Genomic DNA, 14217 nt, shown 5'->3' with positions numbered 1-14217 from the left:
TCAAGGAAAACTGACATAAAGTGAAATGACACTATGACAGAAATAGTCTTCATTAATTATAATGTGGGAGAGGTGGAGTTAAAACCATCCAGAATGCCATGCTGGAAAATAAATATGTCATCTACAGAATACAGATCTTTTCAACATTAAGGCTTTTAAGCTTTCAAGTGAACCAAATACTAGTTGAGCTTTTGATTGTTTCCTAGTGTATGTAGTTTTAGGAAAATGCTTTCCAGAATGAAGTCTTTTTTAGCAGGGAGCTTAATGTATAGAAACCAAACTGACAGGATATTATTAATGTTTTAACCCTGGCCAGGGGGCTTTTACATTTCGCCCATACACAATAAAATGTGCCTTTAATGGGACAAAAAATAATCTAACAGCAAAAGCCCCATAAAATGCAACATTACACTGGCTTTGTCTTATTAGCTCTTTCATTTATCAGTAAGATGGATTCTTGTAAAAACACTTTATTAATGACTTGTTAAAGGAATAGTTCAATATTTTGGGCAATATGCTTATTTGCTTTCTTGCTGAAACAAGAAGATTGAAACCGCTCTCATATCTGTCTGTTAAACATGAAGCTACAGCCAGAGGGAGACAGTTGGCTTAGCTTAGCCTAAAGACAGGAAACGGTCAAATCTGCCAAAATCAACTGAGTTGGATTTCTTGCCATGAGCTAGATGAGAAAATGAATACCACTCTAATGTCTGTACACTAAATAGGCTATTAAACTACGGTCAAGAGACGGTTAGCTTAGCTTAGCATAAAGACAGGAGAATAGGGAAACAGTTAGCTTCGCTCTGTCCAAAGCTACTCACTAACATGAGTACATGATGTTGTATCTCGTTTGTTTAATTTGTACAAAAACTGAAGTGTAATATTGAAAAGTAAAACCACAACTTGTCGCACTTAGGTTTGCATATGAATAAGATATAATATGTTAATTAGTGAGCTTTATAGGTGCTGGTAAGTGGATTTTGTTACCATCAAACAGAGCCAGGCTAGCTCCCATTGTTTCCCCTTTTTATGCTAAATCAAGCTAATTGGCTGCTGGCTGCCTTTTACCGGACAGACAGGAAAGTGCTATTAATCCTCTCATTTAACCATTTAACTTTTGTCAAGAAAGCAACTACAGATAAGCGTATTTTCCAAACAATATGCTTACAACATTTTTAACTTCAGACTCAATGGTTTAATTGAAAGACCCATGTGTTTTACCAACATTTATAACTGCATTATTGCAAAATAGGATTTGTCACAATCTGACAACCCCAAACTGTTCTAACTGTTCTGTTCTAGCTTGTAACTGATCTATAAAACATTATTAAATTATTGATTAACCATTAAAAAATCCTTATGATCCCTTTACAAAGGGTGTTAGAAAGCAGCACCAAACATTTTCTACCTTTCCTATTTCCCCTTAATTTATTTTAAAAATGTGAATTATATTTTTATATGACTTTTAAGCTTTGCACTGAACCAAGATACAAGCTTAAGCGAGGCCTGATTGAAAAATACAGGAAAGGAAGGGCAAGAGTACAAAGGCATTAAATGTGAGTGATGTTTATTGTTATCTATTAAATGTATAATCCCATCACTAATCCCATGCACAGCTCCACTCAGCCTAAAATTCACATATGCAAGAAACAGTGATTATGTTTTCTCCAAAAACTATTATCTTCACAAACCTAATGGTTTCAGGGTTTCACTTTCATTTCTGAAAATGGCCTTTAAGGGAGGAATATTTTTCACATCTTTTGCAAATCATCGCCCTGCTATGAAAGCCCTCATTAGCCTAATGATGGATAGAAAGAGTAAAGGCATGATACCTTTAACAATGTTTGAACCTCTTCAAAGCTGTCTTTTAAGCATTGCCCTACAGAACAAATGTGCCCATGTGGGACAAATCAAGACTGAACTATATTAAATGAATACTGCAGAGCGCCATTATGATGTACAGCAACTAAACTGTCTTAATACAAATGAGCAGATTGAGATTTGTGCTACTCTTTGATAGACTTTCTAATTGCTTGTTCCACTTCATCAGCTTTACCTTGCTTTAATAATTTGGTGTAACAATATGGCTGAAGTGTTGAAAGGAGAAGCTGGTAGATAGTATAATAGTCAGACTGTTCCGTTCCCTGATTCTCTGCTCGAACTGTGAAACGCTGCCATGCAGAAAAGATTAGAGTCTTCACTCGCTTGGTGATTACCCCCCACGACCGCCATGTTGTCTGAACCCTCTCGCCATGAACAGCTGCCAAAAGCTACTGCAGCTCCCTTATGTATGCTAGCTTGAATATGGTGCTTCTGTACTATTGCCAAGGTAGCGGGTTCAATCTCCTTGTGTGCCCACTAGCCAGCAGTTTGAAGGCTGTCAGATGTTGTGGATATACAGCTTGTCAGTCAGTTTTTTCTTAGGGAATGCAGTGAAACTTCTGTAAATAAAGAATCATCACCCAGCTCTGCAGTCCCATTAAGCATTTTATTTTAGCACCTTTTAGATCATTGTTTTGCTTTTATGGCCCACAAATTAAACCTACATTTACACAGTTTGGGCCACTTGGGCAGTGCACATGAAAACAAGCTGTAAACACTGATATATTATCACCTTGTATTCATTTTGAGTCATGTTTCTGACCACCTGGCGATTATATGTCCAATATTCACCCTCCTTTTAGCTCTGTTTTGTTTTCCACTAACTCTTAGCTTTATACTTGTTTTAACCTCTTATAATTGCTATGGCTTTAGTGTTTACACTTGTATGTATGTATGTATGTATGTATGAATGAATGAATGTATGTATGTATGTATGTATGTATGTATGTATGTATGTATGTATGAATGAATGTATGTATGTATGTATGTATGTATGTATATTTATATATATATATATATATATATATATATATATATATATATATATATATATATACTATATGTATTTTTCATGGGAAAAGCGCTGAGACACCCACTGTAGGCTACCTGCACAGCACCAAACAGCAGACAAACTAGCAAGTTAGCAACTAGCTGGTAGTTAGCAACTAGCTGGTGAACAAAGTGGAACATTTAGCAGCTAAAGATACAGATATGTCCCTCAGAAGTTGGTGAAGACCTAAACAGAGCTAAAAGAGATTGAATATTGTACAAAAACTCGACTCAACATGAATATTGCTCTGCGTCTGCTTAATGTGGTAGTAGGCCACTTTGTTCCCCAACATGTTCCCCATAACAACTTATACATTAAGGTGTTAATGTATGTGACATTACTTGATGTGAAGTCCCTAAGTGGCAAAAAAAACCTTTTAATGCAGGTTTACATGTTACGTATATTAAACTGCTGTAAGCATTTAGCTATTTGAGTGTGATACAAGGAATGTTTGTGGACATTTTGAAACAGCTGAGAACAGCTAAGAATGATATCCAACCCATCTAGTTTACTCTCAAGCTGAGTCCTGCCACTCTCTGTTCGAAGACACTGTTTCCAGTCAGTCAAGTTTTTTCAGGAAATGACACGCCTTCAGGACCAGAAGGCGTGTCACACCACTGACCACTCTCACCTGTGGCACTTGTCAGACTTATCTCTGGTAGCGAGAGATAAAGTGTGTGGGTTCACCCAAACAAACCACAGCCTGCAATGACACAGCTTTATCACCAGAGAAACTCACATCAACACACACACACACACACACACACACACACACACACACACACACACACACACACACACACACACACACACACACACACACACACACACAGACACACATGCACCAATTGTTTTGCATAGTAGTCTGCAAGAGCCATTTTCAGCCAAGGTAACCAGGGTGCTTTCAAATCTTGGTGCATGAACCTTCATTGGCAAATGTTATATGTACAAGTTGATTCTATTCTTTCATGTGCATCATCAATAAGATGAAGACAAATATGCAATACATCGTTGCATATTAGCTGCAGTTTTGTTCTCCCCAAGCCTCTTTGTTTTTGTTTTTGATTATTCATCCAGACTGCATAAGTTTAACATTTCTCAAGGCACAACATGAACTTTAGTTATGTCTGCCATCTCACAGCTTGTTCAGTGACCCACCATTATTTAGATTTATGTAAACAAGGACGTTAGGTGTTTCATCCTAGGAATATTTGCATTAAATGCCTCATGGGCTAATCATCACTTTTAAAGGGGTGATGAAAATGCAACATGAATGTACTTGATTAAGACTGAAGATACTTATGTTCACCTTTTGGCTGATACTATATCAGCTACTTTATTGTGTCTTTTCAATCAAGCAATTCTAACTAATGCCTTTAAAGACGGCAGAATCAATATTAACACAGTAGGTATTTGATTCAGGACCCTTTTAATGGCAATAATTATACACTGCAGGCCAACAAGATCTCACATTCATTTTGAGAATTTCCCTTAGAGTTTCGATGACCCCAGCTAGAGCACACTGAGTTATCTCTTCTAAACTGAAAAAAAAATCTAAATGGATGCAGCCAGGAGATTGCTCAGTCTTACTTCTTTTAGACCCTTGTGCAGCATTTGAGATTTGATCATGAAATTTTAATTGACTCACTTAAGCACTGAGGTGGGTATCTGGCTCAGCACTGAGCTGTCTCAGATCCCATCTTTCTAATAGTCCTTTGTCTGTTAGACAATTCATCTCTCGGAGGCAGACAGCTCTTAAAAAGTCCCACAGAACTCAATTCCAGGTCTCGTCCATTTGTCCCTCTACTGTACAAGCTCCCACTTGGAAATGTCTTTTAATAAAAGTGTATGTCTCTCCAACGGTGTGCAGAAAACACAGATTTATACAAGCTGTTACAATAGTGACATAGACACCATAAACCTATACCTATACTGGATGTCTTGATGGAAGTAAAGCTCTTATTAAAAACTCATTTTGAACAAACTGATAGAGATTTAGATTTTTTTGACCTTTAGTTTTGAACTTCTCGGTTCATTTTAGAACTGGAGATGTAAAGGACATCTCGGTAGTATTTTGTGTCGGGCACTGATTCTGAAAATTGTCTTCAGAGGTATAGGTTGAAATGTATTGACAACTTATTAACAGCAGATCTGTGTCCGTTTTATTTTTGTAGGTTTTTATTACAACTTTATTTGAATTTTTTTCTTCACCCATGGCTGATTTCCATTATAAAACAACAGTGATCTTTATTAGGGCTTTGAGACCGCAACGTTTGAAATTATTTGTAGGTTATACCTTTATTTGGACAGCATTTTAAAGAACAAGGTATAAAATAAATGACAAAAGGCAAATAATTACACAAGGTAAAGTGGACACACCAAAGAGGTGATTTCCATAGAGAAAGCTCTTTATATATATATATATATATATATATATATATATATATATATATATATATATATATCATGGATGATTAAGCTTGTAATGCTTGGGGAGGTTGGTCATAAAAAAAAAAAAATGAAAGGTTCTTTTTTGTGTAATCAAACATTTTAGGCTGAAAGGAGACAGGAAAATACATGAAAGATAGGGAGGGTGACAAAGGTCCTAGGGAGGATTTGTATTTAGAGCATCATGAGTTAATTGTTGCGTATTAGCTGTCAGACTTAGCAGGAAGCCACTCACTCCATCTGTGCTAACAAACACCCATTATTAATGAAACTCATGAAATGGAGAGAACATTTCATGTGGCAGCATCAGTTGAAATCCTAATGGCTGCCAGATGTTGAAGAGAGTTACAGTTGTGTAAAATAAAATCAATTCCAAATTCTGAACAATGAAAATGTGTTCTAATATAATGGGGGACATATTGCAGGCTACATTTGTAGCCATGCTACATAGCATGTTAGGCACATGTAAAACAGGACATCCCTGTTAGCCTCAGCTGTACTTTGTGTAGTGCTAATTAGCAAATGTTAGCATGCTAATGCACCAAACGAATGTGATGAACACTGTAAATATTATACCTGCGTCATTTTGTTAGCATTGTCATTGTGAGTGTGTGGCTACGCTAGTGGGAGCATTCAGCAGTGCCTTAATACAGCCTCATAGAGCTTCTAGCTTGTTAAATGTAAGGTTTATAAAGGTTTTAGATCGATTAATCAGACATATTTATGGAATTAAAACCGTCTGGCCAAATAATTTACTCATGCATCCTAATATGGTACTTTTTGCCATCAAAACAAGACTTGGTGGAGCTTTAAGGGCCACATGTCAAACTCCCAATGTGGAGAACAACAAAGTTTAGAGGTCCAATGTGTAGGAATTTCTCCCATCTAGCATTGAGATCATATATCGCAATCAACTCTCTCACGCCACGCAGTTCAAAGTACGTATTACAGCTACAGTAGCCTTCACGCTTCAAAAAGCCGGTCTCTTGCTCTTTTCAATATCCATTTTCTTTTTCTGGGCGAAGTAGAAGACTCCTGTTCCTGAAATTTGGATTTTGAATATGTGTGGTCCTCCATGTTTCCTTCTTCAAACTTGCTGGGGCCGGGAAGCTACGCTACCCATTAGCAGCATTAGCAGCACGTGTGAGTTTATCATGTGACAGCGAAAACGTGAAAGGCGGAGCAGTATGTCCTGTATGTCCCTTACCGGCTAACGTATTTTAAGATGGCACATGAATATGGCGCGTCTACCCCAGTTCATGCGAATGCAAATGTAAAATTTCAATTGATGGTGGTGGTAAATATTCATGAAAAAGGACAAGTTTGTGAATGGGCAACACAGATTTTGATAATGAACAACTAAACACGTTACACACTGGACCTTTAAAGAATAATAACACACTTTAAGTACTATAGACATTACTTTATGGCTATGTCAAATATTTAATAAAAAGTGTGTTTTTGACTATGTGGTAACTTGATGAGTATGAAAAATATAGCAAAAGTGACTGACAGAATACAAAGAAAAAGAAAAAGACCTTAGGCTGAACTTTTGAGGAACCCTGCCCTTGTTATAGTCTGCAGAGGATTACTGTCTGATGAGTTATCAATTTAAACAGAAAAGTGTGTACAGTATGAGAAAGATGAAAGTTGAACCAATTTACAGCAGCGCACTTAATGTCAAGCAAAGCATTCAGCCACATAAAGGCTGTGCTAAGATATGGAAGAATTAAAACAGACGTTTCACCTAAATTCACTTACATTTATAACACTGGATAGTTGAATCAGGTCAGGCTCACACTTCTGGGTATTGTAAATGGCAGGTTCTCCTCACCTGCTTCCTCTGGAGGAAAAGTTTAAAAGTGGTCTCTGCAAGATGTTCCCAGAGTCTGGTATGTAAAACACAACACCAGAAAAGTGAGCATTTTTATATATAATATCAGAAAAAGAAAAGTCACTTTGAAGCTCTCACACAAGGTTTTCAAAGCCTGACAGAAGTTAAAGATGCAAGAGAGAGATATAGAGCAATATGCTCACAGCCGAGAGAGGGGCCGACAGAGCTTTAAAAATAACTGATTGATGGTTCGAACATATGCAAGCCTATTTCTTTCCGCACAGTAGAGCTGAAACCAGATGCTAGAACTACATCACACTAGAATATAATTCCCCCAACATGATAATTTCATATTAAAAAAGTTTCAGCTCCTGAAATTTAGGGGTGAAATACAGACATCTTACAACCTTATGAAATGTTGAGCTACATAATAAAGACAGAACTAACTAGAACTAGGAAACAACTATTAAAATACAGTATTAGAAGGGCACAAGAAGATATAATAGTTCGTAACTTCTAAATAAAGTTCCTGTTTATTATGCAAAGAGGTATACGTACAGATATCTGTACCTGCTTTCTGGAAATAATAACACTATTAGAAAACTTTCAAATAGGACTACCTAGAAATTATGAGCCGAATAGCGGGCTGGGTCTGGGTCCCTCCTCCTCCTCCTGGTAAACGTCTCCCAAGCTGTGTGGGCCTGCTCTCCTCCAAGCAAGCTGCAACCATGGAGGTATTATAAGAAGGCTGCGACACATTTTACAGCCCCACTGATGTGTGTTGTCCCCATGACAACTAACAACAATAGCCATTTTGTTTTGTACTAGTCAAAGTACCACATCAAACAGCTCAATGTCCTTTCTATCCAATTCTATTTCTATGGTTTGAGCACAACGTGACCCTTACTCCAGACAGCAAGTAAGCATAAAGGACATACGCATGCTGTATTTGCCAACAATAAGTTGGGGGATAAATCCATAACCGTGTTCACACATCTTCTCATGATTTTAGAAGAAAGATATTGAGTGGATGCCTGTTATTGAAGTTTGAAGGAGCTTGCCTAACAATCACACCTTCACAACCAATCCTCTGATGATACCTTTTCATACTCAGATGACAGTGCTGTGCTGTAGTAGTAGGCCTACACTGTAGCAGTCCAGCATTGTTACCCCCCAGATGCACATAAAGCTCTAATCCTTATCATTAAAAAATAGCAAGCGAAAGTCTGTCAGAAATTATAGGTGTGCAATCATACAAAGTAAAACCATCTCTCAAGTAGGCTACTGTCTGCACTTAGGTGTTTGAATCTCTATTTATACCCTCTATTGCTCCTGACAGAGTGATGGTTATTAGAATAGGTACACACCTGTCTATACCACTACAATGTGGTTCTGAGTCTGAGGGTTGTAGGAGTCAGACAGTACCAGCTCCCTCAGGCTAGCTGTGAGGAGTTAGTTAGTGGTGACTGAATCACAAAACTATCTCTGACCCATCTCCCCCTCCTCCAGGAAAATGAGCAAGGCCCACTCCCCTGTCCACAGAAATTAATTTGTGCAAGTATGAAGATGTAACCTGCTCAGGGAAGCTGGCAGTTGAAGGACTAAGTTCTAGGTTTATATTGATTTTCATGTTGTTGTTTGTATTGGTGGCTTTGAGGCAGTGCTGAATCCCAAACAAATTGTAGGCTGATTGTGATATAGCCCGACACTACATTGCACTAATAAAGATACACAAATCATAAATAAATCCATGATTTATGCTAAACGCCACATATGCTTTCAGGATTTAAATACCGGCGAATGGGTTAATGTCCTGTGGTTTGACGCAGGAATGGTTAATAGGACAGGCAGCAGGTGGAGAGACATGCAGACAGATGAGCAGCAGCAGTAGGAGCCACTGTGTGCTGACAGTTAGGGCTGAGCCGTGGAGAAATGAGCAACGATTTACTAATTTGTCCCTGCAGCAGGCAAAATTGTTAAAGAAAAAAAAAAAACAGGCTGGTAGAGCTTATACATGCATGGTTTCTCCGTCTGCCTCTGACGTTGAACGGGACGCCAGCGAGTAGCACTTGCAGTCAATTGCTGGGCAAATGACTTGAGGAACTCTAGTCGAAAATCAGCGGACAGAGAAAGCGGTTTTATGGGAAATGAATGTGACCGGGAAACAGCAACCTGAGCTGATCGAGCGACCCGCCAACCTTTTGGTTCCAACTTCGGCAAGTAAACCTATTAATTTAAATGCATTCGAATTAACTTAAATCACAGTGCAGTTTGTCCTATTCCCGTGAGATGTGCTATGTGTAGGGGGGCAGTTACAAAGCGTAAGTTACGCCTTTTATATCTGATGTACCGAGTAAACTCCAAACTGCCTTTAAAAAAACGTCTGTTTAGTGTTTCCTTGCTTATAAATACTTGAGGATAGTTAGAAGGCTTTGAAATAACACTCTTTTCCACATAAATAGCAGCATCTGCACATTTCGGCATATATTTGGCAAACTATGGTGCTCGTACTTGAACAAACTTATAACTTTTACCAATAACATTTGGCAGCACTCCTCCATGCAAATACCGTGATCGTCTAGGGCGGGAGCGAGTGATGTGTGCGTTGCTACAAGTTTGGAACAAATGTCATTCGCATACGGCATTGCTTCGTTTATTATGTGACTACCGAATCCACCAGAAGACCATGCTCATTTTCCAAAGTCCCTTTGTCCATCTGTACGACATATGGAGTTTGACCGATAAGCAAGTACACATTAAACTACTGGATATGTGAGTGCAGGCTGGTGTGACGTTCTTGACTATGAAACGGTGCGTTTTGGTAGATTTTTATATCCGTTGTGATTTGATAGGGTACAGCAGGTGTGCTATACTGACACACAAACACTAGAGTAGCTTAACTATTTTAACTTCGAATTTTGTCGACATTTCTTAAATTTTTTTTTGGAGATTTTTGATTACCCGTAGCTTATTTCTCTGTAGCATCTATGCCTATAATCAAAATAACGGCTACCAGATTAAGGTATTACTGGCTGGTTGTAAAGTTGCAGAGTACTGCAGCTGCATTAATTATATTAAGACTATTCTCACCTATTCTCATTATTTTCTTTTGTCAGACACAGTGTGTAGTGAGCTGAGCTTTCTTGGGGGCTTCACATGTAATTGGGCATTGTGGTTAGGCTACTTTAACAAGAATTATTTTGGCCTTTTTTTATTATATATTATTATATTATTCTTCCATATTCTGTGTTGACTGCTTAAATTAAAATCCAACACATAAAACATCATATGTTGTCTAAGATTGAACCAAGTACAATCTAGGCTAATCGGAAGAGGGGGAGGGGAATGACATTTTTCAGTTTACATTACACTTGATGATGATGATTTGACTTATCTGCCAGTCTACATCTTTCCATGTAGGCCTACACCTTGCATTGTTTTTCTGTATTGGTCAGTCTTCCATCCTAGTTGGCTAAACACGAGCCATATTTGCTGCATGGTATTCAGCTGTCGGTCGGTTATTGCCTCCACTGGATACATAGCACCTTTAGTTTTAACTGTCCCCGGAGTCCTGCTTTGTGGGCACTTCCAATTCACAAAGCATTTGCTTTTAGAACTTAATTCTGCTTAGAGTGTGCTCAGTTTTTACACATTTCCCACTTACCACTGACTGATGGCTACAATTATCCAGTACACAGAGTTCCCTGTTGAAATAGGCTCTCCCAGAAACTCAGTAATGTCTGCAAGGCTTTCACTCCATCATGCATATTTGTGATCACCTACCTGGTATACAGTTTCAGGGTGTTAAGCGTGGACTTGATTGCATCTCCACAGTAAATAAACTTTTTGCAGGTCCTTAAACAGCTGTAATCAGAAAGGCTTGCAAGTGGCCTTCAATCAAATTCAGTGAGCCTGAAACGGCTCTTTAAAATTCTTGCATTTGGCTTTTTGAAACATGCAGAAATGGTTTTCCTCATGTTTTTAATTGGCAATCACTGATCAATTAGATTAAATGGCTGGCTAGGCACGCTTCTTATTTTAACATGGTTCACTGGGTGCATAAGAAATATCAGATGTCTCTTATGATTAAGTGTCTGAATAGTGATTAGTATGAGGATTCTCTGTAATCCAGGTTACAGCAGAAGTAAGTAATCAAAGGTTTGTGTTTGTAAAGGTATATTTGGTGCTGAAGGTGTTTTAATAGCCGTCTAGATAACAAGACTTATACAAGAGACAAGCAGAACGTTCGGTGTCTACAGTGTGTGCATGAGTCTGGCTGCGTGTTTGAATTGTTTGTCAGGGTATATTAGCGCTGTGACGGACAGTCAGCGTTTTCAGGGCGTTTACCTGCCTCCCCACGTTAGGAGAGACTTCATCCCGTCTCAGTTCAAGCATCCCCGTCTCAGATCAAGCATCCCTGTCTCAGTTCAAGCAGGATTTTTGTCATGCGAGGACTTTAAAATGCACTTTGTACACTTCTGTAGCTAATAGCATAATTCTCTCCTGGAGTGTAAATCCATTACAAAGTGTGTGTGTGAAGTGAAGTCCTTAAGTTCTTAGTAACAGCAAGCTGGTTTCAGTGATTTAGTGATATTCTAAATTGGGTTGCAACTTAAGAAAACATCTGGAGCTGTTTGGACCAGCTGTTCGCAAGTTCAAACTTAGCCTATAGTTGTAACGTAGCCTGAGTGTTTACTAAGTGGAGTTTTACGCATCAAATAAAAAAATAAATTAAAACAGGTGGCATCACAGAAACTAGTTCTTGCGTATAGATTAGTTGTTACTAAATATGAACACAGCAATCCGGGATGGGAGAAAAACATGCTAGTTTATTGGAATTTCTTCAAACCAATTGTTGCGGCTGTAAGCAGTCCAAAGTGCTGCCGCGAGGGACTAAAAACTGAGAGATGCATAAACGCATTGTGACGTGCTCGAGATTGTATTGCAGTGATTTATTCCTACACACGTAGAATACAACTACTACTGCAGTTACCAAATGTAGAATTACTTTGTGTCGCTATAAGTGCGTTAGTGCGGTGGTCAACAGAAAGTGTTCGCTCCCACCCTCACCCCCTCTCCGTCAAAGCCCAAAAAACCCAGGTGAAGCAAACAAACATGTTATCACTTCCGCTCAAACCGCGATGAACATCACCACCTACAACACAAGTGCACAATTTATTAATAATAATAATAACAACAATAATAGCATTGAGGCCATAAACAACAGTATGTGGCTCCTACATCAACCACAGTAGTCTTGGGTGGCGCTAAGCTGCAAAATAGCCTCAGGAAGGAACTTGTTTTGGTGGAACGTGTATGTTCAAAAGTTGTTTTAGTCGTGCAACAGAAAACTCAGATTGGACAGATATTCTAGCTAGCTGTCTGGATTTACCCTGCAGAGATCTGAGGAGCAGTTAACCATAGTCCTCATAAATCCACCAGGGGTTTAAATTTACAACACAAAGAAAGCGGAAGGTAACGGACATCTGCGAACGGACATCCGAAAAGAGTGACATCCGGCGGAATTTCTGGCAGAACGAGGGCAATCCCGGAAGTGAAACGTCGTGGATATAGACTACGTACAATATCATACAAACCCGTTGAATGCGTCAAACTGAACCAACTGACAAAACTGTTAGCTTGCTCATATATGAGAGTAAAAAAGGAACAGTAACATGGGTTGACATATCTGACCTAAACTTGATAAATGCTGTTAAATACTGTTGTAAAGATTTTAAATTCATCTCACCCAGAATTCACACACATCCATACATGATTGCACTGACTGTTGGTGATATTGACTTGTTAGTCAACATAACCTGTACAGAGGGAACAAGCCACGAGGTAAACCCAAAACTCGGATCACTACAAATGGGATTAAATACAGTGTGATGCAGTATGATTATCAGGCAATCAAACCCTTGTCCCTTTCTAAAGGCATAACAAATAAGTGGCATGCATGTCATAGGAAATTTCCAACCCCCTGTGGTCACACGCCTGAGGGTGTCTCTTGGCAAGAGCTGCAGAAGCATAATTATACCCCGGTGGAGTGTGAAAGTCGATGCTTCGTATTCAGGAAGTCAATCATATTTTAACCAAATCACTCCAGTTGGAGCATGAATATGTATTCTCTTTTAACTTTTCATTTTCCCAGAGCTATTCAGGCAATTGGAAAGCACACAAAACAATCAGACCTTATACTGTCAAACTGAAATTCAGTTTCTTAAAAAAAAGGTAATATTTAGTCTCTTTAATGGCCTGAGCAATATTCAATTTTCCTCCTGTCATTGGAGTCAGTCCTTCAAAATGAATGTGTCATTCAATGACCCCAGAGTAAGAGTGCAAACACGTTGTTTGGCTCCTTCCTCCTTATGCTGTATTAAATGTTAGTAATACTGTACAAACCATTATATATAGATGTAGTGTGTGTGTATGTATGTATATATCTCTCTCTCTCTCTCTCTCTCTGTCAGGTGGCTCCACAGTTTCACTTTAAATTTTTTAAGACATATGAACTAATGACGGGAACTCGAGGAACCCATGAGATTTGTGCATTAGGCCAAAGGGCAGCCTCTAGTGTTATATCATAAATTTGTATTTTTTTCAAAGCTTATAATTAGTCCCTCTAGGAAGTGCAAAGATACATAATACAGTGTTCTGCACACTCATACTCCGTAATTCAACTAACTACAAAACCAGGCTGTAATTAAAGTCTTAATTAGATAGGGTTTTTAATTGTTTAAATGTCAAGAGGATATGTTGTGTCATAATCCTGATGCATCAAAACAAGTGGCGCTGTCACTGTTTGAGAACCTTCCTTGAAATGTTTTCTTAGCAAATAAAAGGAAACTGGTCTTCTGCATTATTAATACCCACAGTGTTTCATTAGCATTCTTATTTAGATTTGAGGCAGGAAATTTATGCATTTTAATATCCCCATTCATTTCCAAGTGAGATATAAAGGAATCTACCATGTCCCTTTACCAACTGATAGTGGATTGTT

The 14217-nt window shown here is 38.5% G+C and overlaps 1 protein-coding gene across 1 annotated transcript in view; it reads left to right on the top strand.

Annotated features, from left to right (window-relative positions):
- The first annotated feature begins 9035 nt into the window (after positions 1–9035).
- Positions 9036–14217, top strand: part of sntg2 (syntrophin, gamma 2) — an 80482-nt gene continuing 75300 nt past the window's right edge. Inside the window, exon 1 of the mRNA XM_031288699.2 lies at positions 9036–9430. Within this exon, the coding sequence (XP_031144559.1) occupies positions 9362–9430 (69 nt within the window). The 5' untranslated portion in view covers positions 9036–9361. The remainder of the gene's footprint in view (positions 9431–14217) is intronic.

Source organism: Sander lucioperca, chromosome 18, assembly GCF_008315115.2.
Source record: "Sander lucioperca isolate FBNREF2018 chromosome 18, SLUC_FBN_1.2, whole genome shotgun sequence".
NCBI lineage: Eukaryota > Metazoa > Chordata > Actinopteri > Perciformes > Percidae > Sander > Sander lucioperca.
The sequence above is the reverse complement of the archived record's forward strand: the minus strand, read 5'-3'. Positions and strand labels throughout refer to the sequence as shown.